This window comes from Sminthopsis crassicaudata, chromosome 2 (genome assembly GCF_048593235.1).
Source record: "Sminthopsis crassicaudata isolate SCR6 chromosome 2, ASM4859323v1, whole genome shotgun sequence".
Taxonomy (NCBI): Eukaryota; Metazoa; Chordata; class Mammalia; order Dasyuromorphia; family Dasyuridae; genus Sminthopsis; species Sminthopsis crassicaudata.
Genome location: NC_133618.1, coordinates 54990011 through 55014390, shown reverse-complemented (window position 1 = coordinate 55014390; position 24380 = coordinate 54990011). Strand labels below are relative to the sequence as shown.

At 47.4% G+C, this 24380-nt stretch overlaps 1 protein-coding gene across 6 annotated transcripts in view; it reads left to right on the top strand.

Annotated features, from left to right (window-relative positions):
- Positions 1-24380, top strand: part of GSE1 (Gse1 coiled-coil protein) — a 771132-nt gene that overhangs the window by 670564 nt on the left and 76188 nt on the right. For 3 of the 6 annotated variants that reach the window (XM_074286303.1, XM_074286301.1, XM_074286300.1), the window contains exon 3: positions 1127-1222. The exons of 1 other annotated variant lie outside the window; for it this stretch is intronic. In XM_074286303.1, the coding sequence (XP_074142404.1) occupies positions 1127-1222 (96 nt within the window). Of the gene's footprint in view, positions 1-1126; positions 1223-4308; positions 4465-4809; positions 5152-24380 lie in introns of those variants that run through there. 2 more of the 6 variants (XM_074286304.1, XM_074286305.1) reach the window with 2 other exon arrangements.

Below are 24380 nucleotides of genomic sequence, written 5' to 3'. Positions count from 1 at the left end.
TGGGGGGGTAGTAATAGGGCAGAAATGAGAAAAAGAAACCCTTTTGTAGTGTTTGGCAGCCAGGAAAGGGGCACCTGAGGAGGGAAAAGGGAAGGGGAGGAAGGCTGTGGCTGGAGGGAAGCTGGGGACAACCGGGAGTCTGCAGAGCAGGCAGGAAATTAGGAGTCAAGTACAGAACCTCGTTAGCGAGCACACAGGCTGCAGGAGAGCAATTCCCACTCTTAAACTTGGAGGCCGTGCTCCCAGATTACTAATTTCCTTGGGTGTTATAAAGCGCTCCTTGGACCGAGTATAGTGACATCGAGTGTCATCAATCTGTCTTGCCAGCTGGGTGGTTGGTGAGAATCTCTGGGAGCAGAGGAGAAAGCCGGCTCTTTGCTGCTCTCTAGCGAGTCCTGGTCTCCATTGCACTCAATGGAGTTCCTCTCTCCATCACTGACCCCCAAGGGCACTGCTCCTCCTAGGTCTGCTCCACCCAAGCGGCAGTGATCCCTGCTTGCCTGAATTCTAGAGGGCAAGATGAGGCAGTGCTCCTGCCAATCTGATGCCCTGTTGTTGGCCTGGGTGTCCTGATGGAGGCAGAGCTTCTCTCAAACTTCAGAGTCCCAGTTCCTCCCTTGTTATGACTATAGAATCCTTTTATTTTAAGGATATCTATGTGGATTCTCTCCCCATTAGCATAGATCTCCAAACTCCCATAACTGAGATAGTTTAAATTGTGGCTGAAAGGGGGGGGGGGGGGGGAGAGGAAGTCCAGATTCAGCCTAGATACCCAGGATACACTGATCCTGGGTATCATTTTTTCCTTGACTCAGTTTCCTCATCTGTAAAATGGGGGGAGGGGGGGAAGAGGATCTGATAGTCTCTTCCAGCTCAAAAATCCACAAACCTATGCTGTGATTGAGCAGCTTTAATTAGACTGGTCTTCCTATAAGCCACTGGTTTTTCCAGGACAGAACTGGGCTGATCCCACCATCTTCTCTGGGGTTGATAAGACCTAGCGGATCTGGCCCAGCTCTGCCACAGAGTTTGAGAATTCAGGGTCAGACTAACTAGTGCTAAGGCTTCAGGGTAAGCCCCCTTTTCTCACTGCCCTCAGAAATACCCATTCTTCTCACTTCCACAGCAGCTCCGGTGCTCACTTCACACTGTGCTGGAGATCTTTCTGCTTCCGGCTCCCAAGGAGGTCAGTCCCAGGGTTGGCCTAGCTGGTACAGAGAGGGTAAGAAACTCATGTTTTCTTTTGATTTGTATTCTGATGAAAGGGAGTCGGTCACTGTGTTGAATACTGACCGGGTCAGCAGTGCCCTGCCTGAGCGGACACAGGGGAGACACTTAATGCTAGCCACATTTTGGAACTCTTGTTTTGCCCCGGGGTTTGTCGATGGAAAGATGAGTATCCTTCTTCGGTGGTCCCCTCTTCAAATATCTGTATCCCATCCGAAGAGATGACGCTGGCGAAGAGATGTCGGGAGTGGGAATCCCGGAAAGATTCCACCCCATCCTCACCCCCAGGGCTGTGGCCAGCTCGAGGCCAGTTGTTAAATTCCCTGCCTTCCCCATCCCTCCCCCTCCTTTTCTTTTGGTTGTGGTGACTTCCTGTCTCTAGCTGTCAAGAGCTTTAGGAGCAGGCTGTTTGACCACCCCTCCCCCAGCCCCCCCCAAGTGAATCCACTGGGCTGTGGGTGGTATAAATTACAGGAGTCCACGGTGTGAAGACACCGGGTGGTGAGTAAATTAGAGCATCTGGTCGCAGAGGCTAATAACAGAGGAAGAGACAAACATTAAGGAGGCGCCGGCCAGGGATCGAGGCAAGTCGTAAATGGGAAGGGGCCCCTCCTGCCTGGTGCCTGGGTTGGCTGGCCGGCGCCCGCAGGTAGGAGCCAGTAACGGCCTCCTCCTCCCCCCCGCCCCCGCCCCGCACCCCCCTCTGCCCCGGCCTCGCTGCCTGCCTTCCCCTTTGGTTTGTGGTCTGAGGGGGAAGCCTTGTGCAAGGCAGCGGATCCTGCCCCTTTGCGCTCTCCGGCGCGCCGCTGCTCTCCCGAGGCCAGGTCAGCGGGGGGTCCCCGGAGCCGGGTGGGCCTCGTGTCCCCCCAAGGGTGCGCCCCCTCTCTGTGTCCCTCCCCCCTTTTCTTTACAAACCCCACTGGGGGCAGACAGACTGGTTCTGCGCTCACCGCTGGCGCGGGCTCCGAGTGCCAGAAACCCGCCAGCGTCATCAGGAACAGATGGATGGGAGATGGCAGGCGCCCAGCGCTCCCTCCCTTCCCTTCGCAATCCGGGACTGGAGGTGGGAGGTGGGAGGGAGGGAGGAAGGGAGGAGGGCGGTTGGGAGGCCCTTGGGGATGGTAGTTTGCACACTTGCCAAACGAGTCCAGGGCATCTTTCAGGGCAGGTTTGGGGGCTGGCAGGAGCGCAGCGTTGGCACGGTGGTCTGAAAGCTAAAACCAGAGCGACGGCTGGGCTACCGTGGGCTCCCCCGGCCATAAACGGCGTCTTCTTTCCTCGAGGTTTAAAACCACGCTTTCATCTTAGCCCTCTGCCCTCCCACATACACACTCCGAGACAGCGGGAGAAGGAGCACGGAGCCAGAGGCCTCCTCCCGGTGACCACCCTGAACGCGCGTCTCTTTTCTTTGGGCCTCAGTTTCTGCATCTGTAATATGAGGGGTCGGCCTAGATCGTCGTCCAAGGCCCTTTGCATTCGGTCCTCAGAGGGCTGGAGGCCTTGGAGCGGAGTTCTGACTACCCAGGCCAGGGTGACCCCGCCCCCGATCCCTCCAGGCGAAGCAAGCTCTATTAACCTCCCGGCTTCCAGGGACGCTGGGCCGAGCTGGGGTTGGACCCGACTGGCTCCGGGGCCCTCCGGCGGGGGCGGGGGCGGAGGCGGGGTTGGAGGCTGAGCCCTTGGGGTAGGAGTGGGAGAACCGGTAGCCCAGTCCCTTCCAAGCGGGCTGTGGGTGCCCAGGAATTTCCAGACGCTCCCTGAGTCATACCTGTATGTCAAGTGCTTGGGTGAGGTGGGGTGGAAGAATGAGCTGTGGCCCATCCCCGACTCTGCAAGAAAGCAATGAGTCCGCTCTGGGGTAGGCAATAATGCCACTTTCTGAGGGAAGGAGGCCGCTCTGGTGATGGGTAACTCCCCATCAATTTGACGAACCCTCCCCCGCTTCCAGCCTCCTTGGCTGCTTCATCTGTCCCTGGAGAGATTCCTCCTTCCCTTCAGAGGACTGCCCCCACGCCCATCCGTCCCCTGGACAGCTCCTACTTTCCCAAAACGTTGAAGTCCTATTTATCTTTCTTCCATCCCCACCTTCAGAGGGATGTCGATTCACAGCAGGAAAGGACTTCCCAGGGCCTCTCATTTTACAGGTGGAGAAACTGAGGCACCGAGACATTAAGTGAGTCGCCAGAGAATCCCACAATTAATAGTGACTGAAGCAGTTGAACCCGGGTCTGCCTGATTCCAGATCCACTGCGCCACCTAGCTGCAGATGGCAGCCCTTGATCCTTTAAAAGAAAAGCTCAAAGTTTTAAGAGAGGAGGGCTCTACCAGACTTGGACTCAGGAAGAGCTGCGTTCAAATTCTCCTTCAGACCGAGGCAGAAAACTGAGTGAGCCTGGGCGAGTCCCTTTGCTACTCTGAGCTCACGTTCATGAATCACAAAATAGGGATAATCATAGCTCCTACTTCGGAGGCTTGTGGTGAGGAGCATATGAAATCATGTATTTAGAGTGCTTGGAAAACCTGAAATCTCTAGAAATATTAGCCTTTTTTGTGTATATGAAGGAGAAAGGTCGGCAACCTTCCCTCGACAAGCAAATCCACGTCATTTTGAAGGGGAGTGGAGGAGACAAATTGGGCCTGCGGTGCATACAGAGGAGTCTCGGGTTCAAATTGTTGTGGCCCTTTCTAGGGCCGACAACTTCTTTTTGTTGATCAATTTAATATTCACACGTCCAGGACTTGCTATGGTGGGAAGATTTCCCCCTATGGCTCCTCCCCTTTACCTGTGAATGTCCTGGGCTCACCTGAGTTGTGCTGGGCCTGGCCTGCCAGTGTGGGCTATTGGGGGGTGGGGGTGGGGGGGCTGAGAATGTATGCACTGTGTGTGTGTGTGTGTGTGTGTGTGTGTGTGTGTGTGTGTGTGTTTGCGGGAGAAACCCGACACCTCTTGTTGGCTTAGGTCAGGAGCAGGGAAACGAGCCAGTGGCATGGGGCGCGGGCGGGGGAGGGCGTTGGGGTTGGGTGTGGCCTCGGCGGTGGCGGCGGCGGCGGCGGCGGCAGCAGGTGTTTCTTGGCCGGGGCCCCGGAAGCTCCACCTCCCCAGCGGGCCAGCTCCCGAGGAGCCGCGCTGGAGCAGCCCCGGGTGAGCCAAGCAGTTCAGACAAACAGTGGGGCGATGATGGCTACACAATGTGTCAGCTTGCTCTGAGGCGGAGCTGTGGGGCCCTGGCATGAAAGGTGAGCTGGGGACTGGAGGGATTGTGTGCGAGAGTGTGTGTGGCGGGGGTAGGGAGTGCCGGGCAGTCCGGGCGGGGTGCCCCCCCCTTGCCAAGAGCCCGCAGGGGGTCTTTGGGCCTTTCCAGCAACAAGTTCTCGGGTTTCGCGGGGTCTGGCTGGCTGGGGAGAAGCAGGGGGGCGGGAGGGAGGCTGAGAGGGGGCGGGCGGGCAGCCAGCCGCAAACGGCTTTCGGCAACTTCCCCCAGAGTGTTGCGGGCGATAAGAGCTGGGCGGGCAGGGAACGAGACCAAAGGGCAGATCCGTCCCCCGTGCGCCCCTCCCCGGCCCCGAAAGCGCCTCCCTGGCGCGCGCGGGGGTGGAGGGAACAGCGGCCCGGGGGCTTCGGGAGCTGCTGGTCTGGGCTCGCCGCTCTGCTCGGCTTTCCCGTGCCCTACCTACCCTGCCCCGCTCGGCTCGGCTCTCTTTGAGCGGCGGGTCGGGATCTCCGGGTCCCCGGAGCTCAGTCACTCGCACGCAGCAGGCTCGGACGGGACTGAGACTCGGGGGCGCGCTTCTCCCCGGCCTCCGGGTGAGCACTCCGAGGCGGGCGACCCTGCGCCTGCCCCTGCTCGGCGGGCATCGGGACTCGGATCTGGAGCCGGCTCGTGGAAGGCTCCGCGGTCCGGAGGAGAGGGAGCCGCTGTCTGTGTACGTGTGGGGGAGTGCGTGCGGGTGGAGGGGACGCGGGAGAGCCGGAGGTGGGGGTGGGGATGGCTGGAGGCTTGAGTCCCGAGGCGGGGGAGTCTCGCTCGCTCCCCAGCCTCCCGTCCCTTTGGATTGGGAGCGGAGTCGGGAAGGAGGCGGCGGCGGCGGCGGCGGTGGCGGCAGGCAGGCTCCTTCCTTAGCTGCCGAATAAAAGTTTGCTCAGCCGGCCGGAGGGCACGGGCGGCGGCTGCGTGCCCCAATGGCAGGTGTTGGGTGCCCGGCTGGGCTCCCCGGGGCGTGGAGGCTTCGCGGTAATGTTTCGTGTTTTTTCTGTGTTGGGGGTGGGGGGGTCTCTTCGTCTGATTAGAGGGACGGGGCTGATCTGGAGAGGCGGGGGTGGCTGAGAGCGGAGCTCCCGACTTGGAGAGGCTCAGGATCTAGCCGTGGCTGCTGAACCCGTGCCAGGGCGCCCCAGCTGCCGCCCGCCTCCTCTCAGAGGACGTGGTTCCCCAAAGCCCTCTGGAGCTTGGATGTGGGGCAGACTTCCTTCTTTATTCTCAACTGCCCTTAATAAAGAGATCCCCTTGCAGCTTTTGTGCGTCCCCCCCCCCCCCCCCCGCACTGGCCGCCTCTACCTCTGGCAGCGGGGCTGGCATTCTCTACCCTCCCCCCCTTTGAATTCTGTCTTCCTGGCTGCTCCTTCCCTCCGCCCGCCCCCACCTCTAAGATGGCCCGGGCTGACTCCCTGATAGGCGGTGAGTAGCCAGCCTAAGTGGAGCCAATTCAATTAGATTGCAGCAACAGAGACACCTCCTTTCCAGCCCTGCGCTCTGGCAGGCTAATTAAATTCCCTTCATGGAGGCGGACCACGGGTTCAGCTCACCCCTACCCAGCCACCTCCTGGCCTCCGTTCCCTCCCCCACCCCCAAGGTTAGCTTCCCCCCCCCACTTTGGAAGTGGGAGTGATTTCCTCTTCCCCCTCCCCCCAGCCAGGAGATGCTGCCCTGGAGTGGAACGTGATGGAGAGATGGGTTTTGTTTTGTTTTTTTCTGGGGCAGTTCAGGTGTATTGGGGAGAGAAAGGGTCCCGCTCGCCTAAATTGCTGGGGAAGGAGGAAAGGTGGGGGCAGGGCAAGATTTGTTTGGTTTTAAATTCTCAAAGGCCAGCGGTCAGCACCTGCTTTGACTCCTGGAAGGTTGATTGATACAAATAGAACTGACTGGATGGATTGGTCTCTGTCGGGCAAAGCAGCCTTTGTCAGCAGAGTGGGTTTAAAATAAATTAAACCCTAGTTAACCCCAAGATGCCTTATCTGAGGAACAAAAAAGGAGGCTCTCACACTGAGGTTAGGAAAGTTTTGAAAGCCAGAGAAAGCCCTCTCCCGCTCTTAAAAAAAAACTGCTTTTGTTTCAGCAGTACTAGTAGCCCCTACAATGCTGAACTGTTTGTCCCCAGTGATTAAGCTGATTTCCAAGACGAGGGACAAAGAGTCTCGAGGCTTTCTGTGGTCGCCCACCTCGCACTCTGTTTGCTTGACTTCCCAAATAACTTTTTTAATCTTTTTTTTTTCTTCATAAACTTCCATCCCTTTCAAAACCAGGTTCCCCAAACCCTTGATTCTCCCACATAAGCTGGAGTTTTGATTAATAGCCAATCTTGAGTACTATTGCTAATTTTATTAGTGGTATAATATGGATTGTTTCCAGAATGGGTTTTTGTTTCTTGAGAGGGGAAAAAGAAAAAAAAAAAAAAAAAAACTAAGGGGAGAGGGAGCTGTGTGTGACTTTACTTTGACTGAGGTCACACCCCCCACCTCTGACTGATCTGATTAGCTTCTCCAAAGCTTTATGACCTTACATAAGTCACTTCTCTCTAAAGCTTTTTGTTCCTCACCTTAGGTTGGGAATTTGGATTACATTATCTCTAAAGTTGTTTACAAGATTAAGATAATTAATTTAGCTCCTAGTGCTAGTAAATCTGAAAGCTCCTGTTGCTCATTGTCCCAAGAATATGTTTTGAGTACATTGATTGTGCTGGGAGGAGGAGGGCCTACCTTTCTTTGGTCTTGATGGACAAAATACAGATAGCAGTTTGAGTAGAAATCCTCAATTTTTGTTTAAAATACCTTGTGGTGTATATTTCAGTATATTTGTCAGCATTTCCACAACAGAACACTGATTTCAGAGAGTGAGAGTTGGTACCTTCTGCCTACTTGAAATGGGCTGGGTTGAGAATGATAGTAAAATGGTAAGAAGTTGGAAGATTTATTTTAGAAGAGGGATGGAAAGTAGAACTTTTAGACCCTGAAAAAGGAACTAGATCCTGGAAGAAGTGATTTATATGGCTCTCTGAGAGGATTCCAAGATACTATTTCCAAGGGAGCAGCAGGCCTGGAGAGTAGAATACAAATACCAGTTCTGGAAATAGGGGAGGGAACATCTGTTTAAGGGAATCCTGGGATGATTCTTGAGAATTCTGCATTCTGGACAGTAAGTTAAAGTAAGAGCTGAAGCGTATAAGGGATAGGAAACCATTCTGGAAGTTTGGATACCTTCATCAAGACCTCAGTCTTTGATAAAGAGTTTTATGCATAATTTCCCTAATCACTAAAGGAAGTTCCATGAGAGGATGCAAATAGTGTTTTAAGGTGTTTTAAAACCACAGGACTTAAAGGGGGAGCAGTTTGTGACCCTACAGCAGCTGGAACAGTATTCAGAACCCTTTCTCTCATCCAGGTGCATGGGCCCCCTTCTCCTGCAAGGTCGGGCAGTAGAGTTTACATGGCGCCACTCAGTGGCCAAACCAGGACCTGAACTTGCCAATCAATCCCTGAACTCCCAGCTTGTGGCCATATGGTGTCAGAACTGGACCTTACAAATCAGCTTGGCCCCTTACCTCAGTTTACCGGTGAAGAGGCTAAGTCACAGTCCGAGAAGCCGCTTTCCAGAGCTGACAAGTGACCAAGGCCCAGGTCACTGGATACTGGATACTAAATATCCCTTTACTCCATTTTGAACGAACTCTCCCTTTTCCCTGCTAGGCTCATGGTGTACTGTGAGGAAGATGGGGCCCCTTAGGATATGGAAAGCATGGGTGATGGTCATTCTCTTGCCTTTAGAGAAAAGGAAAGGGAAAAAGAGAAGCTTGGCTAGCTCCCCTTCTCCTTCCCCCATTGGGACTTGCAGAGGCTTGTGCCATCAGCCAGCAGGGCCGGTTTTCCCTCATCTTGGCTCTCCCAATCTAACCAGAACTCCTTGTTCATTCCCAAGCAGAAATTATTACTAGAAATCCAAAAGCCCTGGCAAGGATCATAAGGTCATTTTTAATGGCCTTTGTTATAGCAACGAGAGCATCATCATCAAAGCCACAAGACTATGGGACTTAAGCCATGTCTTCTCTGGGTCCCTCCCTTCCCCTTTTTAGCTTACTATGATGCCCTCGGTGCTGTCGACTTAGTAGTTGGTGATCAGGGGAAAATATGTACTGGTTTTGGTTTTATTATTATATTTTTCTGGCTTTGCTTTAAATGGATTTTCATAGTTCTTTGAATCATCCAAGTTAATAGGAATAACGTAACATTTATATGGGGCTTTTAAAGTTTGCAGTGGGCTTTAAAAGTCTCATTTTATTGCTCACAACCCCCCTGGGAGGGACTGTTATTATTTATTCTTATTTTACAGATGAAGAAACTGAGAACAGGTATTTCAACTTAGGCTATGACAGATGTTAGTCTCATTTTGCTGATGAAGAAATGGAGGCAGTTAGGTGACTAACTCAGGGCCACTTGGCTAGTAGACCAAATTCCATTTTGGGACTTCTTGACTTGGAAGGCGAGTGCTCAGTCTGCTCAGGTCATCTAGCATGTTTCTTAGTATATTTAGGTGGTACACAAGACCCCCATTGAGTTTTCCTGGGCTGAGGAATTTAGCCATAGATTGTATTGCCAAGAGTCAATAGAAATATGGAGCTGAAGGAGTCTGGATGATGACATCACTTCATTTGTAAATAAGGTTGGAGGAACCCTAAAGGTTGCTTTTTTACTGAGGATTAAGTGACTCTCCAAGACTCTATAGCCTAGATGGTAGTCTGATCAAGTTTAGAACCTGGGTTTTCTGACTAATAGAGAATAATAATTACACATGATAATTTAAGGTTTATAAAAGTCTCCATTGTATCTTATCTCATTTGATCACCCTGGGAAGTAAATTCTGCTATCCCCATTTTGCAGATGGGAAAATAGGGGCTGAAAAGGGTTAAGTATCACACAGCTAATTGAAGTGTCAGGCAAGTTTTGAATGAGTCTCAAATCCAGTATCTTTTTAAAATTTGTTTTTATCACCAAACAGAGGTTGATAGAATTTTTCATCAATGTTGGCAAGTATTATTTTCTAACTACCGTGCGCTCAGCATTGGACCAGGTACCTGGGTGTTTACAGGGAGGACAAGATGAGAACCCATTCAGGAATACCTTAAAGAAATATAGATTGTAGTAACCTTGCAAATGCAGTAAAATGTATTTCTGAGGAATGGCAGCTCAGTGAAGGCACGCAGAAGCAAGATGGATCTTCATGGCAAATCAATCCTTCCTTCCCTTGGTTTTTCTCCAATTCACTGGGGTTAGAAGAAGGAGTCTTGAAGGCCTGCAAGTGATGACAAATGGCTTTGCTTACAGAGGACTTTTCAAATCTCTTGGGGAAAGACTGGGGCTGTTTGGATGTTTTCTAGAGCCAGATGAAGGCCAAGATAAAAGAATTTCTTCTTAGTACTCCATATGAGGGAAGCAGACTTAGTATTAGTAGTCTTTTATCTCTTCATGAAGACCAAAGGAGGTGGACATGGTGCTGTAGAAATGCCAGTGATAGCTCCTCTTATAATCTGGCAGTCAGGTGGGGTGGGCTTTCCCTATTGTGACCCTGCCTTAGAACTAAGACTAGACCTACTGTTTATCTCTGTGATCCCAGTGACTCTCACCTACTCCCCCTTACACTCTGGGACAATTTGAGACAATCCTCTGATCTGATAAGAAATAGAGAAAGAGGTTGCTTGGGTTCATAACATGAACTGGCTTGTGTTGATTCCTGCTCCCTCCCCAGAGCAAGCCTTATGAACTGGGAAAGCTCACTTGGATAACTAGGCTCTTAGCTCTGTATTCTTTGAGTCCCCAAGGACTTTGCACTATCCCAATTCTTGGACTTAGCATCCCCCTCCCCCAATTTCTAGTTAAACCTTTGAATTTCTTGACCTTCCTCAATTTCTCCAACATTTTGATGACTTTTGACATCACAGTGTGGTTAATTAAGTGTATCTGCTTGCTGAAAATCAGAGGACTCTTTTTTGGTTACTGATTTCTCACCTTCTCTTTGGTTAATAAGGGTTCTTGAATAACAATTTACTGTGTATGTATGTGTGTGTGTGTAAATAAATCTTTGAAAGATTTTGAAAGTTGCTTTCTATCAATTTCCTCATTTGAGACATATAACAGCCCTTCAAAGTAGCCCTTCAGGCTAAAGTGGTTACCCACGGTCAAATAGCTGTGGGTTTTGTACTGAAATCTCACTGGCCCTGAAGCCCACTCTTCTGCCACACCATATTGATAAGAAAGCTAGCAATGGAGCAGAATGTGAGAATATATTGTTGACTTAATTGGATCATAGGATTTAAAGCTGGAAGAGACTCCAGTCTCCAACAGAGGAAGACACTAAGATTCCAAAGTGAATGAATTTGCCCAAGAGTCAGATAGTCAAACTCTGCCTTCCTCCCCACCCCCCATTCTTAAACCAGTGCTCTTCCCTTATTTTATTGGTAGGGATTAGATTAGATCATCTTTTAGGATCCCACCAGGCACTCAAATTCTTTGGCTCTCCTCCTTTCCATGTTTTTTTAAATGGATCTAATCATAGCGGACCTGCCCACCTCACTGGGTTTCTCTAAGAAACAGTTGAACTAATCTCTGTGAAAGCACTCCAGAGAAACCTAAGGTGTTCCTTCCAAACCATAAAGGGGAGGTAGGTACCAGGAACCTTTCTTTATCTCCCCCTCCCTGTTCCCTCTTCTGGGAATCAGCCTCTCATTTTTCTCCTCTCTTTGTAACCTGTTTTTGGTGCACTTCCCCAAAGTCTTAAACATCACCAAACAACTCCCCTTAGGCTGTTTCAACCACAGAATGTGCTGTTCTTGGTGACTTATTGAACTGCTCGTCCCACACGGGTCATAATTATCATTCATTAAAACACATACAAAGCCTTAAGTTTTTCAACCATCAAATTTCTCCCAATTAAATTCCTCTAGTTCTGGGAATACAACAGATTCCTTTCTGGGTCTTAGTACTCAGGGAGGTGGAGAATTATATGCAGGTTATTAGTGATCTTCGATTTTAGAGTTGGATGTGGATTTTAATGCCCTAGGTCTGCCCCTTTACTCTTTGTGTTTGTGTTCAGACTTGGTTGATTATAGGAGAAGAATTCTGAGGCTTAAGTGGCCTGACCAAGATCATTGCATCTGAAGTAGGAGTCAGCATTTGAAACCAGGTCTCTTGACTCAAAATTCAGTGGTATTACAGTTACACCTAGTTGCTGCCTATTTGGAGAAGGAGGATTGAGCCAAATTACAGAAATCCATAGCTGCTTCTCCCGCATCCTTGCTCTTCTTCCACAACAATTGCCTTTGCCTTTGGGCAGCAATAAAAGGTATTGATCCCAGAGCCTCCTGTCTTATATTGATGTTGGATAGGTTAAGCTGTTCTTAAAGGGGGAAAGCATTTATCAAACTGAAACTCAGCTGAGTTTGTGGGATGGGGCCAGTAATTGTGTGGATCAGATCCAGAAACACAGAGGTGTGTGTGTGTGGGGGGGATTAAGGAGGGAAATGTCCAGAGGGGAAGACTTTATTGGAAAACCAAAGTCTGTTTTTCTTTTTCATTTTATTTTCCCCCAAGGATTTGTGAGCATCAGTTGCAGTCCCTCTGGACTCTAGGGAGCTTATGGACCTACAGGGGCTGATGGAACTATCTAAAAACCCTCTGGGCTGTGTAGTGGAGAGGAGCGGGAATCTTGGTTTTGAGCCACATGAGCTGAGTTCATATCCTCCCTCTGATGCTTATGATCTGTGTGACTGAGTAAATCACCTTATCTTCCTGGGCTTCAGTACTCTGTAAAAGCAGACCCTTGAACCACATTGTCCCTTTTAGCCAGGTATCTGTATTCCTGTAGGGAGCTCCCTAGGACAATGGAATATTCAAATCCATGTTAAAAAACCCAAATCCTTGAATTAGAATGGGGGCCTAAGTTTGAAGTCCCTCTTAATTCTTTAATGATTGTGTGGCCTTGAATAAATCCCCTTTCCCTCCCTCTGTATGTTTTTCCCCCTTAGAAAAATGTGGGAGTTAGACTCGCCACTAGGGGCCCTTAAGGAAGAGGCAAGTTATCTTGGCAAGATAACTCAGGGGGATTCATGTTTTGAACAGTTTTGGACTAGGCAGCTTCTGTCCCTTCCCACTCTTCGGAAAATTCTTCCTTTTGCCTTTTAATGCTAGTGCCTTTTCTCTGTGGATCACTTCCAACTTATCCTACATAAAGCTTGTTTGTACATAGTTATTTGCATACGAGCTTCCCCATTAGATTGTGAATTCCTCCAGATCCAGGACGATCTTTTTCTTTTCTTGGTATCCTTAGCATTTAGCGGGATGCTTGGCACTTGGTAAATGCTTAATAAATGTTTATTGACGGACATTTTGGGGGATCAGATGTTCCCCCAAGGAGGTCTGATTCTAAGCCATTAGAACTGGGTTCTACTACTAGAAAAATGCCACAATTTATCTTTTAATTCGCCTCTGTACTAAGTTCCTAATAGTTGCGAGGTTCAGTCCCCAGTGCTGGAGGTGGAAGAAGAAAAGGATAGCTTTGCTATGTGAGTGGGGTGGGGGACTAGTGTGATACGATATGATGCATTCATACGGGAGAGACCCCAGTGCAGTACTGTGGGTGACAGCTACAAGGTACAGGTTGTACTTGGCCGGAGGAGTAGGCTGATTGGCTGTGCCAGAGGGAAGGAGGAAGACCAGAGAGAGACAGGAAAAGGGAGGGAATGAAGGAAGATAACGAGAGAGACATGGCAGACACGAGAGAGAGGGAGGGAGGAAGAGATGGAAGAGAGAGAACACCCTGCTAATCTTGTGCTCACTCTGCCTCTCGGCCCCCACCGCTTGCTCCGAACTCACTTAAGCCCAGGTGCTCCCTTTGCAGGGGAGCTGCTTCCCACTTGCATTGTCTCCTCTCCTTTCCCCGTTCTTCTCCTGGCGCATCTGCTGTTCTAAATGCGCTGGGAGGGGGTGGGAATGGCCGGCGGGTCGGAGGCTCTTCCAGCTTTCCTCTCCTGCCTTTTCAGTCAAGTTTAAAACTCGACCTCTGGGGCCTGAGGGGAGTATTCTGACTAACAATAAAGTGCCCTCTCTGCCTTTCCGTGAGAGTTGGGCCATATCCTGTCTGCTTTAACTTTTCCTGTGTAGATAGCTTTTCACAATGCCATTATGACCTCCTAGTCCATTGTCCGGGATTGTCGAAGGTTGCTCTGAATCCTTCCTGGTTGGGGCTGATGGTCAGGCTCCATTATTTGTTCTCCTGCTTCATGGTCAGTTTCCCACTTAATTTATATGCAGCTTCCCACCTCCCCCCCATCTCTGCTAGCTGAATGCACGGACACCTGGATCTTCTCTGCTCCCTGGAGGGAGGGCTGCAGATAGGGAGATTTCCATGTAAAAAGACTGGGGGTCTAACATAGGGCTGTGACTCGGAACATACATAACGGGAGGTCCAAACTATTCCAGAGAAACTGAGGGCCAGAGAAGAAGAAATATGTCCGGTACCGGTCAGGTCCAGACTCTTGACTCCAAACTCCTTCCTCTCAACTCTTACTTATTACCTCTTTCACCTCAGAAGGTCAGTTTGCTCCAGAGGCCTTTTGGCCTTTCTCTGTTTTTCAGGAAGGCTAGGGCTCCAGGGGGTACCCGTATGTGACAAACACCCTGGTCTGCGCTCCCGTTCTGGGTACTCCAGTGTTGGTGCCTCGAGTCTCACCTGGTGTGCTGCATGACCGGGGGAGTTTGCATTTCTACGTCCCTCACGGGACGGAATCACACTCAGCCAACAATCGGGAGCTTTGAAGGCCTCTCTTAGCACCCTCCTTGGTTCCTGGAGTGCAGCTCCCTTGTTCTCTGAAGTGTGAGGGATGTCAGACGCAGCCTGAAGTGTAATTAATACATAGGGTTTGGAGGCTTCTGGGGAAGAGAAAAGGCAAGCAGTCTGTAAACCACACTTGTAAATGCAGGGCATCTGTTGACCTTTAAACAACATGACCACTTAGCCCTGTGAAATGGGCTGCCTCGGGAAACCCTGAGTTCCTTCTCCCTGAAGGTCTTTCCCAAATGGTCATCTGATCTGGGCCAGATGTCAGGGAGGGAATTCTTATTCACTTGTGGTTGGGGGCAGACAATTTGAGGTCTCCTCGGTTCTGTGGGGCTTTCATCCAGTCAGTAACCTCTTCCCTGGTTTCTCATCTGGAAATTCAGAAATAATACTAGCGCTTGGGGATTCCTGGAAAATACTTTATATGCTATAGAAAAGTGAGCTACTACTTCCTGAGGGCTTGTGAAAAAAAATGGTATCATTAGGGAAGCCTGGACTTCATGTCAGGATAGTTTTCACCCCCTTGGCCTTTTTCCATAAGTACTTCTTTCCTGAGCAGCCTTCCTTAGACCTGAATGGATCATTTCCCTTTCTGCTCCCACAAGCCATAAACTCAAAAGATTTAGAGTCAGTTTCTCTCTTCTCTTTTTACAGATTAGTAAACTGAGCCCAGACAGGATATAGCAAATGGCAGCACTCAGAATACACACTGGGCCCCCTGATCCCAGAGCTAGGACTTTTACACAGTATCGTGATGTCCTCAGTGTTGATGAGTTTACAATCTACTTACTCCCACTCTGCAACTATTTAGATTCTTGAAATCATTAGTTTATTAAGTAAATGGGTTTATAATTTAGTTCATTGTGCAGATTTGGAGAATTTTCTAGGCAAAGAATGCCTGTTTTTGTGATATGAATTTTATCACTCCCTAATTTTTTCTGTAAATTCAGATTTTAACAATATATTAATATTAACAATTAATATTAATAATATAAATGCGTTGAATAGTCTATTAAAAAAGCAAAGTATATGTACTTTTTTGACCACAAATCATTCCGGGGGCACTCTGTAAATTGAATCACACTTGAAAGTATGAGGCATTTAAGTGGTCTAACAGTAGATAGCATGCCTGACCCATAGGCAAGAAGACCTGAATTCAAATTTCATGTCAGACATATTAGTCTAGTGCTAAGCACATCACTTCTTCCAGAAAATGGAGCTAAAATTTGCACCTATTTTCCAGGTTTTTAGTGAGGATAAAATGCAGTATTTGTAAAGCTGTTTCCTAAACTTAAAATCTACATAAATGCCAGTTCATTTCTATTAACCTTGGGCAGGTAAGTGGTACCTTGGTTATAATGCTAAGCCTGGCTTGCAAGCTGTGTGACCCTGGGCAAGTCACTTAACCATAATTGCCTCAGTTTACTCATCTGTAAAATGAGCAGGAAAAGTAAGTAGCAAATCATTTCAGTATCTCTGCCAAAACAAACTGCAGATGGAATTGTGGAGAATAGGACACAAGAAATCTAATTTCAGGGTTTCCTCTTCATTTCTTTTGCTGAGTCTAAGTAGCACCCACCATACCTGGAAAATTTTGAGTCTTCCTTTAGACTCTCCATTCCTTCTCTCCCCCCCCCCCCAGGCAATTGGGGTTAAGGGACTTGTCCAGGGTCACACAGCCAGGACCTGTTAAGTGTCTGAGGAGGTCAAATTTGAACTCAGGTCCTCCTGACTTCAGGGCTGGTGTTCTAACCATTGCACCACCTAGCTGCCCCCAAGGAAATGTGTCTTAATCAGAGCAGAGTCTTCCTTGCCAGCCAACTAGCTAATGTCACCAGTTTATATGTAGCCAATGTGGTTTAAAGTTAGTAACTAGTTTGTAAGAATGGTCCATTGTGTTAATGCCACTATGATATTCAAATCTCCTCCCCTTCACCATATGTTTTTACAGTCAAAGTTGTTACTTCAATCATGTTTAGTTGAAAACATCGGTTTCTCCTTTTCAAAATTCCTGATCCTGGCTTTCAAGACCCTTCACGGGTCAGCTCCAGAATGACCACCTTACCAGTGCATCTAGTTTTTATTCAGAGACTCCAACAAAGCTGGAGTACCTTCCATTCTTTCTTCCTATCTGTTCCTCCTTTATCCTAGTCTTTGCTCACACCATTTCCTCATAGTCCTTCCCTCCCTCCCCCAACCCCTTTTGGCTAATGTTCCTCCCTCTCTCCAAGACCCAGTCTAGGTGCCACTTCCTTAGTGAGTCCCCCACCCCCAGCAGAAAGTGATCTCTCCCTCCTCAAATTCCTGTGGCCCTTTGCCAGGACCTCTATCACACTCTTATCTCGCCTCCCCTTGTCTCCTGGCTATTTTGTGTACACACCTTTCAGTCCTATTAGATTTCAAGCTCTTTGAGGGGGCAGAGTGTGTTTTATGTCTTTATCAGTGCTGAGCCCACTGGGCTTTCCACTGTAACAGCCATTTAATAAATGTTTCTTAAATTGATTTTTTTTTTAATCCTTCCATATAAGTGAAACTTGCAATCCAGATTAGATCCCTCTCTTCCTCTTTCCACAAACACCTTCCTTTCTCATTGTGGAATCTGGAATTAGGAAGACCTGAATTCAAATCTAGCTTTATAGAATGGCTATGTGGCTCTGAGCAACTCATTTCACCTCTGCCTGCCTTAATTTCCTCATCTGTGGGAATAACATCTACTCACAGGATTGTTGTGAAGATCAAAGATCAAATGATAGGTTTGTAAAGCAAACCTTGATGCTTGTCATTGTTAAACTGGTCTCACAGTATTGCACCTTTCCTGTCCCTTCATTGTTTCTTTCCCTAAAAACTGTGGAGGAGAGGGATGAACTTGGCTTTCTAAACATCTAATTATAGTAGAAATTTTTTCCCTCCCCACCCCATAGTGGCCAAGTTTCCCGGGGAGAGTAAGGCAAACACCAGCCATGTTTCTGAGCATTCTGGCTTTGGTTCTCAAGGCCCATGGAGACTTAGGAAGTTCCAGTGACTTTATGTTCACTAAGTTCAGCCCTCCTCCTCCTCTTTCACTTCCTCCTTCTCCTTTTCCTCATGTTCCTCTTTCTCCTCCTTGAACCTTTCATCTGCATCGAAGCCCACTCTCCCTTTCCTCCTTTGGCTTCTGCAACCTTGCCCTCTCAAAGGACTTTACCAGCATCCAGAAGTCCTTTGTGAAGGAAGCACTAAAGATAGCTCAGGTTGTTAGAGCAAAGTGGACAAAATGGGGCCGAGGTCATGCATCAAGACTACCTTCCATAGTCTGAGACTTCGCACTTAGCCAGACATCTTGCAAAAGCGAGCTCTTGATCATGAGGGATCCAGTGCTAACCACTGGATAAATTAGCCCCAAGCCCCAGCTTGACAGGCAGAGTTGCCATTTCCCTAGCAACTGAATTCAGCCACCTCTCTGAGAGACTGGGTCTGGTGCCTGCCTAAAATCCACTGCAGTACGGGGACACATGGTCTACTCTAGGTTTACCATAACAGTGACCACTGAGTATTTTTCTTGATCAAATCTTTTACCTAAGTAACTAACTTGTCTTCCATAATTGCATGTGGAAGCTGGGCTCCAGCTCCATTCTGCTCTCTAGGTCTAGATTTAGAGGTGGCCTTATGAGTAGAGGTAATCATTATTTGTAATACAGTGGGAAGCAGGAGCTGAATTCACATCCCATCTTTGAACTTCACTTCTCACATAACCTTGGTCCATTCCCTCTTCTGTAATATGAGGGACCTGGACAATGTCAGAGATCCTTTGTGGTGCCATATAGTAATGGCCCCATTACCCAACTTTGTGACTTGGAACTACCAGTGATTCTGGAGCTAGAGCTGTGGAGGACTTTTCTCCCCGTTGGCTGAGAAAGGAAACCACAGAGCCAAGTATTGAAGTCTTTAAGAAAGGAAGGAGAATGATCTGGAGGATGATAAGGCTTCTCGGTCTCATCTGCTGCCAGCCCAACTTTCTCCTGACCTTATTAAAAGAAATCTTCCACTTGGAAGTCCTTCTGATTGTGGCTCAAGATATCTCTCTCTATCTATTTTTACTTTTACAGACAAACCAGTCCCTTTTCCAAGAGGAAAAAGTGCTATCTTGCTTCATTTCCTTCCCAGGCACCTTTCTTGTAAGTTACTCCCTTGCAATGTGGCTTCTGATTCTTTAACTAAATCGATCTTTCCAATGATCTCTTGACATCCAGTTCTCTTGGCCTAGTCTCAATTCTTTCTCCTATCTAATGGCTCCTCACTTGCAGTTTTTAACAATGCCGACCCTGTCCCCCAATGCCCAGGAATCTTTTTTCTTTCCTTGCATTTTGTGATGGCCCCTGATTTTCCTCTGCTTGTGATCATTGTTCTTGCTCACGAGGCTCTTCTGAATCATCCAGTATGGATGTCCCTAGAGATTCCTTCCTGTCCCACCTTCTCTTGTTTTCCCATGAAGTTTCATCAGCTCTGATGGGTTCAGTTCTAACCATGGAGATAACTCTCATCTGTATATCCAGCCCACTCCTAAACCTCCCAAACATCTCCAAGTCTTGTCCCATAAGTCCCAATTCATTGTCTCCCTAAAGCATCAGTGTCCTTTCAGTCACCAGAATGCATTTTTATCTCACAGGGGCATCAAATGGGATGATGTATATAAAGGACTTAATTGTCAGTCCCAATTCCAATAGAATTTTGGTTTTTGTGTCCCCTGTCTGTGCCTTGGACTTGTTAAATTAATTTTAAAAATTAACTCACATCAGGCATTTGAAAACCATTCTTTGGCTTTTTTAGTGGGAGTAGTCCAATGAGGGCAGGTGTGAGCCTTTTCTTATTAACTAGGCGACCTCAAGTCATGTCACCCAGCCTGTTTGAGAATTTGTATCCTCATCTCTAAAATGGGACTAACTACTGCCACCCTCTTCGACTTATTAAAAGATCAAATAAGTGTGCAGAACACTCTCTTGGAAATGAATTTGCTATTATTAATAACATGGGTTTGAAGCAGGCACAGGGGTCCCACCATCAGTCACTTGAAGGGTCCTGGAAAGGATGGGTCAGAGTAATGCTTAGTAAAAAGCTTCAAATTTTCCCATCTTCCTTTGGTGGGTCTTTCTTTAGACATGAGACTGACTCCCGTCTCAGGTTGTTTTTTAAAAAGTCTGGTCCCTGCCTGGTTTTATTTTCCCCCCCACAACTAACAATATTTATTGCAATCAATACAAACAAACTGCAGGTTTCCAACCTTAGGGAGTAACAGGGCTCTCCTCTTTTACTCTCTGCCCTAACACACAATCTCGGGTTTAGAAGAGATTTCAGATCATTTATGTCTATTCTTCCCCAACCAGTAGCAGAATTCTCCCTTTGACCTGCCAGGCTAGAAGCTTTCAAGTGCTACCTCTACCAGTTCATATGAAAGTGCTCTATAAAACTGACCATTACATGTCCACTTCTCTCCACTTCCAAATCTAGGCTCCACAGCTGCTTAAAATAAATGTTTTCAAATACTTTTTTTATCTGTTCCTTTTTCTCTTCATTAATTTTCTATTTTAAAAAAAAACTTACTGTGATTTTCTTGAAGAAGTCTTGGCAGTGTGGCTTTTAAAGCTTTCCCTTGACCCCCAACCTCTTCTCTCTCCTTTCTTCATGTGCTCTGCCCTAGGGAACATCAGCTAGCTGTCCTCTGAAAGGATTCTGTTTTTTCTTGCGCTTCCACAGTTGATGTTTCTTACTTGCTAACAAACCTGCTTGTAGCTCCTGATGAGTAGAAATTAAGAGAAGTAGAATTTTGCTCAAAGTAAGAAATTCTTAAAAATAAGGGAGCAGGAGGAGAAAGAAGTAGGGAGTTACCAGACAAGACAGACAGCCTGCCTGACTATTTGTTTGAATGTTGGGAGAAAGGAGTCATATTTTGGTAAGGGTTTGGAATAGTATTGAGTACTATATGCTAGATTTGGAGGTAAGAAGATGGGTGGAATTCAGATTGCCTCACAATGGGCCAAGTAACCAAGGGACTATGGGCAAGAAACTTGGACTTAGATTATTTTCTTTGGGGGGAGAGGAGAAGATGGAAGACAAAGTTAAGTGATTTTATAAAGGATCACACAGCTACTAAGTGTCTGAGTCTGGATTTGAATTCAGGTCCTCCTGATTCCAGGATCAGTTCTCTCTATCCACTGTATCACCTAGCTGCCACAGACTTCATATTTTTTTCTAAGATTTTCCCCAATTGTAGAATTGTGTGTTTAAATCTTGGGCAGAAGGAAGGCCAGAGACTAATAATGTAAATTAACCTCATTTGAGCTTTGACTCTGCCTTTTTAAGACCATTTCAGTACTAACATGAATAGTTTCTTTTATATCAATTTACATTGAGTTTATAGAAGTGTTATGTTTTCAATTCTCAGCCTTCTCTCAATTAACCAGAATGCTTGTGGAATGAGATGCTCTGCCTAATTTAATTTTCAGAATCAGCTAGATAATCAGCAAGCATTTATTAAGCACTTGCATGTGTCAGGGCAGCTAGATGACAGAGTAGATAGAGGTACTGGCCTGGCATGGGGAAGGCTCATCAGTCATACTAGCTCTGTGACACTGGCTGGGTAACCCTGCTTGCCTCAGTTTCCTCATCTGTCAAATGAACTAGAGAAGGAAATGGCAAACCAGTAGACACATCTTTGCCAGGGAAACCCCAAATGAAGTCAGGCAGAGTCAGACATTGTAATCGAACAATAAAATGTACCAGGCACCAAGGATACAAAAGAAAAAAAGCCCTTTTCTCAAGAACCTTGTACCTTAATGTAAGAAAAAGAGAGTAACGGGTTGTTCATTTTGAACAACCTGTTCCTCCCGCTCCAGATGTTACCTCCCATTCCCTGTAAATTTAATATTTTTAATTGTCTAGCTTGGGTAGGTTGTGGTTTTTTAATCAGAATACTTTCTGTTTTGACACTTGTTGGAGATCTTTCCAACATGGACATTCCCCATCTTTGGTAAAAGAGGAGAGAAAACAATTGAATATTTCCTCGAATCAGTATCTTGCCAGCAGAGCCCCCACTGAGAATGATATCAGGTACCAAAAGGAAGTAGAGGGGCCACAGGATCCTTGATAGGAAGATGTGTTCACCTCCTCCTCCCCTCCCCCAACCTTCCCCCTTTCATTTGTCAATGAGGAAATGGCAGCCCAGACAGGTAAGTCAGTGAAAGAGCCAAGACTTAAGACGCTAGGCCCTCCAACTTTAAATTCTGAGTTTGTTTGCCACTGTTGGCTTCCAGGTGGCGTTGGCAGCTGGGCCAAATGGTGGGACACAGGTCTAAACCGGGAGGGAAGCTTAAGAGGCTGTCTATCTGGTTTAGCTTGTTCTCTATACAGACGAAGAAACTTCAACCTACAGAGATTAAGTCATTTGCTTAAAATCACTATGATAGTAACTGTCACAATGATAGGATTTGAATTCAAGTCCAACTTTTTCTCTAAAGTTCAAGACATTTTCTACTTAACTGCACTGTCTCAAGTCCAGATACAACCTGAATTAAGAAAACAAAACAAAACTAAGTCCTGATCTTTTTCTTAAAAATCATTCTTAAAAGAATACAATTAAAAAAAACCCAAACAAACCCTGAATAAAGTGGGTTTCTGCAACTTCCTTGACATGAAACCATGCCCTTCTCTTTAGTCCAAAGCTCTCCAGTTAATGGGTAGGTTTTGTTGACTGACAGTTTGGAATTTGTTGTGTCCCAACCTGCAGCAGCTATTTAGTATTTAGATAGTGGAGGAGTCCTTAAAGGGGTGTGTGTGTGTGTGTTTCTGAAGTCAAGATGAAGCCTTCTGGCCTGTGCATCTGAGGCTGTATCTGATACCTTACTTTGCCTCAACAATTAGAATGGTAATAATTGACCTACTGGTCATTATCTCAACCCAGAAATTGTGTAAACCTAAGTCAGCTCCAGCATGGGATTGTGGGTGAGAAAAAAAATACTACTATATCTATCATCTTGAATGAAAGTGTGTATACATGTATATATACACATTATCTATATATATATATGATATGTGTATATATGTATATATGTATATACATGTATATATGTATAGTAGGTGAGAAAAAGCGATACTATATCTAGTGAGAAAAAATGCTAATATATTCATCACTTTGAATGAAAGTGTGTATATGTATATATACAGACATTATATTTATATATGTATGTGTGTCTTTGCATATGTATATATACACATACATATATGTATATATAGATATGTATAGTAGGTGAGAAAAAGCTGATACTGTATCTAGTGAGAAAAAATGCTATGAATGTATATACATATACACACACTATATTTATATATGTATATGTATGTATGTGTGCATGTATAGTGAGAAAAATCCTGTGTCCATCATCTTGACTGAAAGTGTGGGTACACACACACACACACACACATATTGTGGGTGAGAAAAAACTGATACTGTATCTGGCTTCTTAAAGTACACACACACACACACACACACACACACACACACACACTCACTCCCCCTCCCTCCCTCCCTCCCTCCCTCCCTCCCTCTCATCGGCCAACCTCTGCAATCTTGTATCGTGCTTAATGAGAGAGAGCACAGGCCCTACCCTAATCTTTCCAGGAGGTGGGGGACCTTTTCACACTTCTCTTCCCCCTCCCTTCCCCTCACACTCACAAACGGTTGTGAGCAGGTGAGCACAGAACATGCCAAAAGGCAAATGTATTTATGAATTTATGATGAAGTGTCTGTTATGGAACCTGGAGATGGGGGGAGGGGGTTAGCGTCATCTGCTGCTATGTGTTGTGCGAGGTGACCCCAGACTTGTTACTGTGCTGAAGCATGGTCCCTTTGGGGGAGTGGGGGATTGTGGGGGAAGGAGGCACCATGCAGAAAGCTGGGGGATGCCCTGTATTTGTTCACAAACATTTCTTTCTGTGGTAATGAAAAATTACCAAGAGGGGTGATTAGGAAATTCAGGCCGAGAATGCGGGCCTGTGACTAAATGTGAGGGCCTGCTGTGCTGAACCTCACAGGGTGTAATTACCCTAGGGGGGGTTGTCAAGGGGGAAGGGGCGGATTGGTGCTTGAACTGGGACCCAGCAGAAAATTCATCTAAGCTATTAGCTTGTAATTACAGAGCATAGAGGTAGCAGGCCTGAGGTCTGGTGTCGGAGAAGAGCTGGGGATGAAAGGAAGGAGTAATTATGGAATCTGCAGGAGGCAGGCAGACTGCTGATTAGTCATGCTCCCTGAACCATTTATGGAGGGGAGGGAGAGAGGGAGAGGGATACCATATTTAATATAGTAGAAGAGGCTTTTTATTTTTTCCTTTAAAACAAAAGTCTGTGGTGGGGTGTGTGCGTGTTTGTGGGGAGAACTGAGTGAGAATTTGTTTGCTCTGGTAGGTCCTAATGTATTGATGGGCGCCCAGCTTGATAATACAGCAGGGAAAGAATACAGTGTAGATCTGGGGGTGGGGACCCAAGTTTTTGGTCTGTGCTCTTGATGATAACTCCGCGCGACCTTGGACTCTTCACGTTTCTCCTGATCCTCCTGTAAAAATGAGGAGGGGCCAAAAGAAGGATGAGCTCCGAGGGGTCTCTCTAAGTACTACACGTCCGTGTCCTTGCCCATCCGCCGGCCTTCCTCAGGGCTGGGATTCGGTGCCATCCTTAAGGATGGCACTGGGGAGACGGATCCCAACTCATCGGGTGGGGTTTACTCTTCCCGATCCAGGAGTCCCGTTGGGAAGGGAGGGAGAAGTTGGGGGGAGGGAAGGAAAGTCCCGGAGTAGTGATAGCTGGGCGCCCCTTTGGGCCAGGCTTTCCCCAGCTTTTGGGACAGATTTTCCCCTGCTTGTCCAGTGACCAGATTTCACGATCTCCACCCTGTCATAAAAGCACGGGACCGGCAGATTGGGGAGGGGGGGCGGCGCGGTGGCCTTGGCCCCTGTAAGAACTCGGGAATAATTCGGAGACCGCCGCTCTCCGGGCCCGGGCCAGCGCAGGCATCCCTTGGCTGAATTG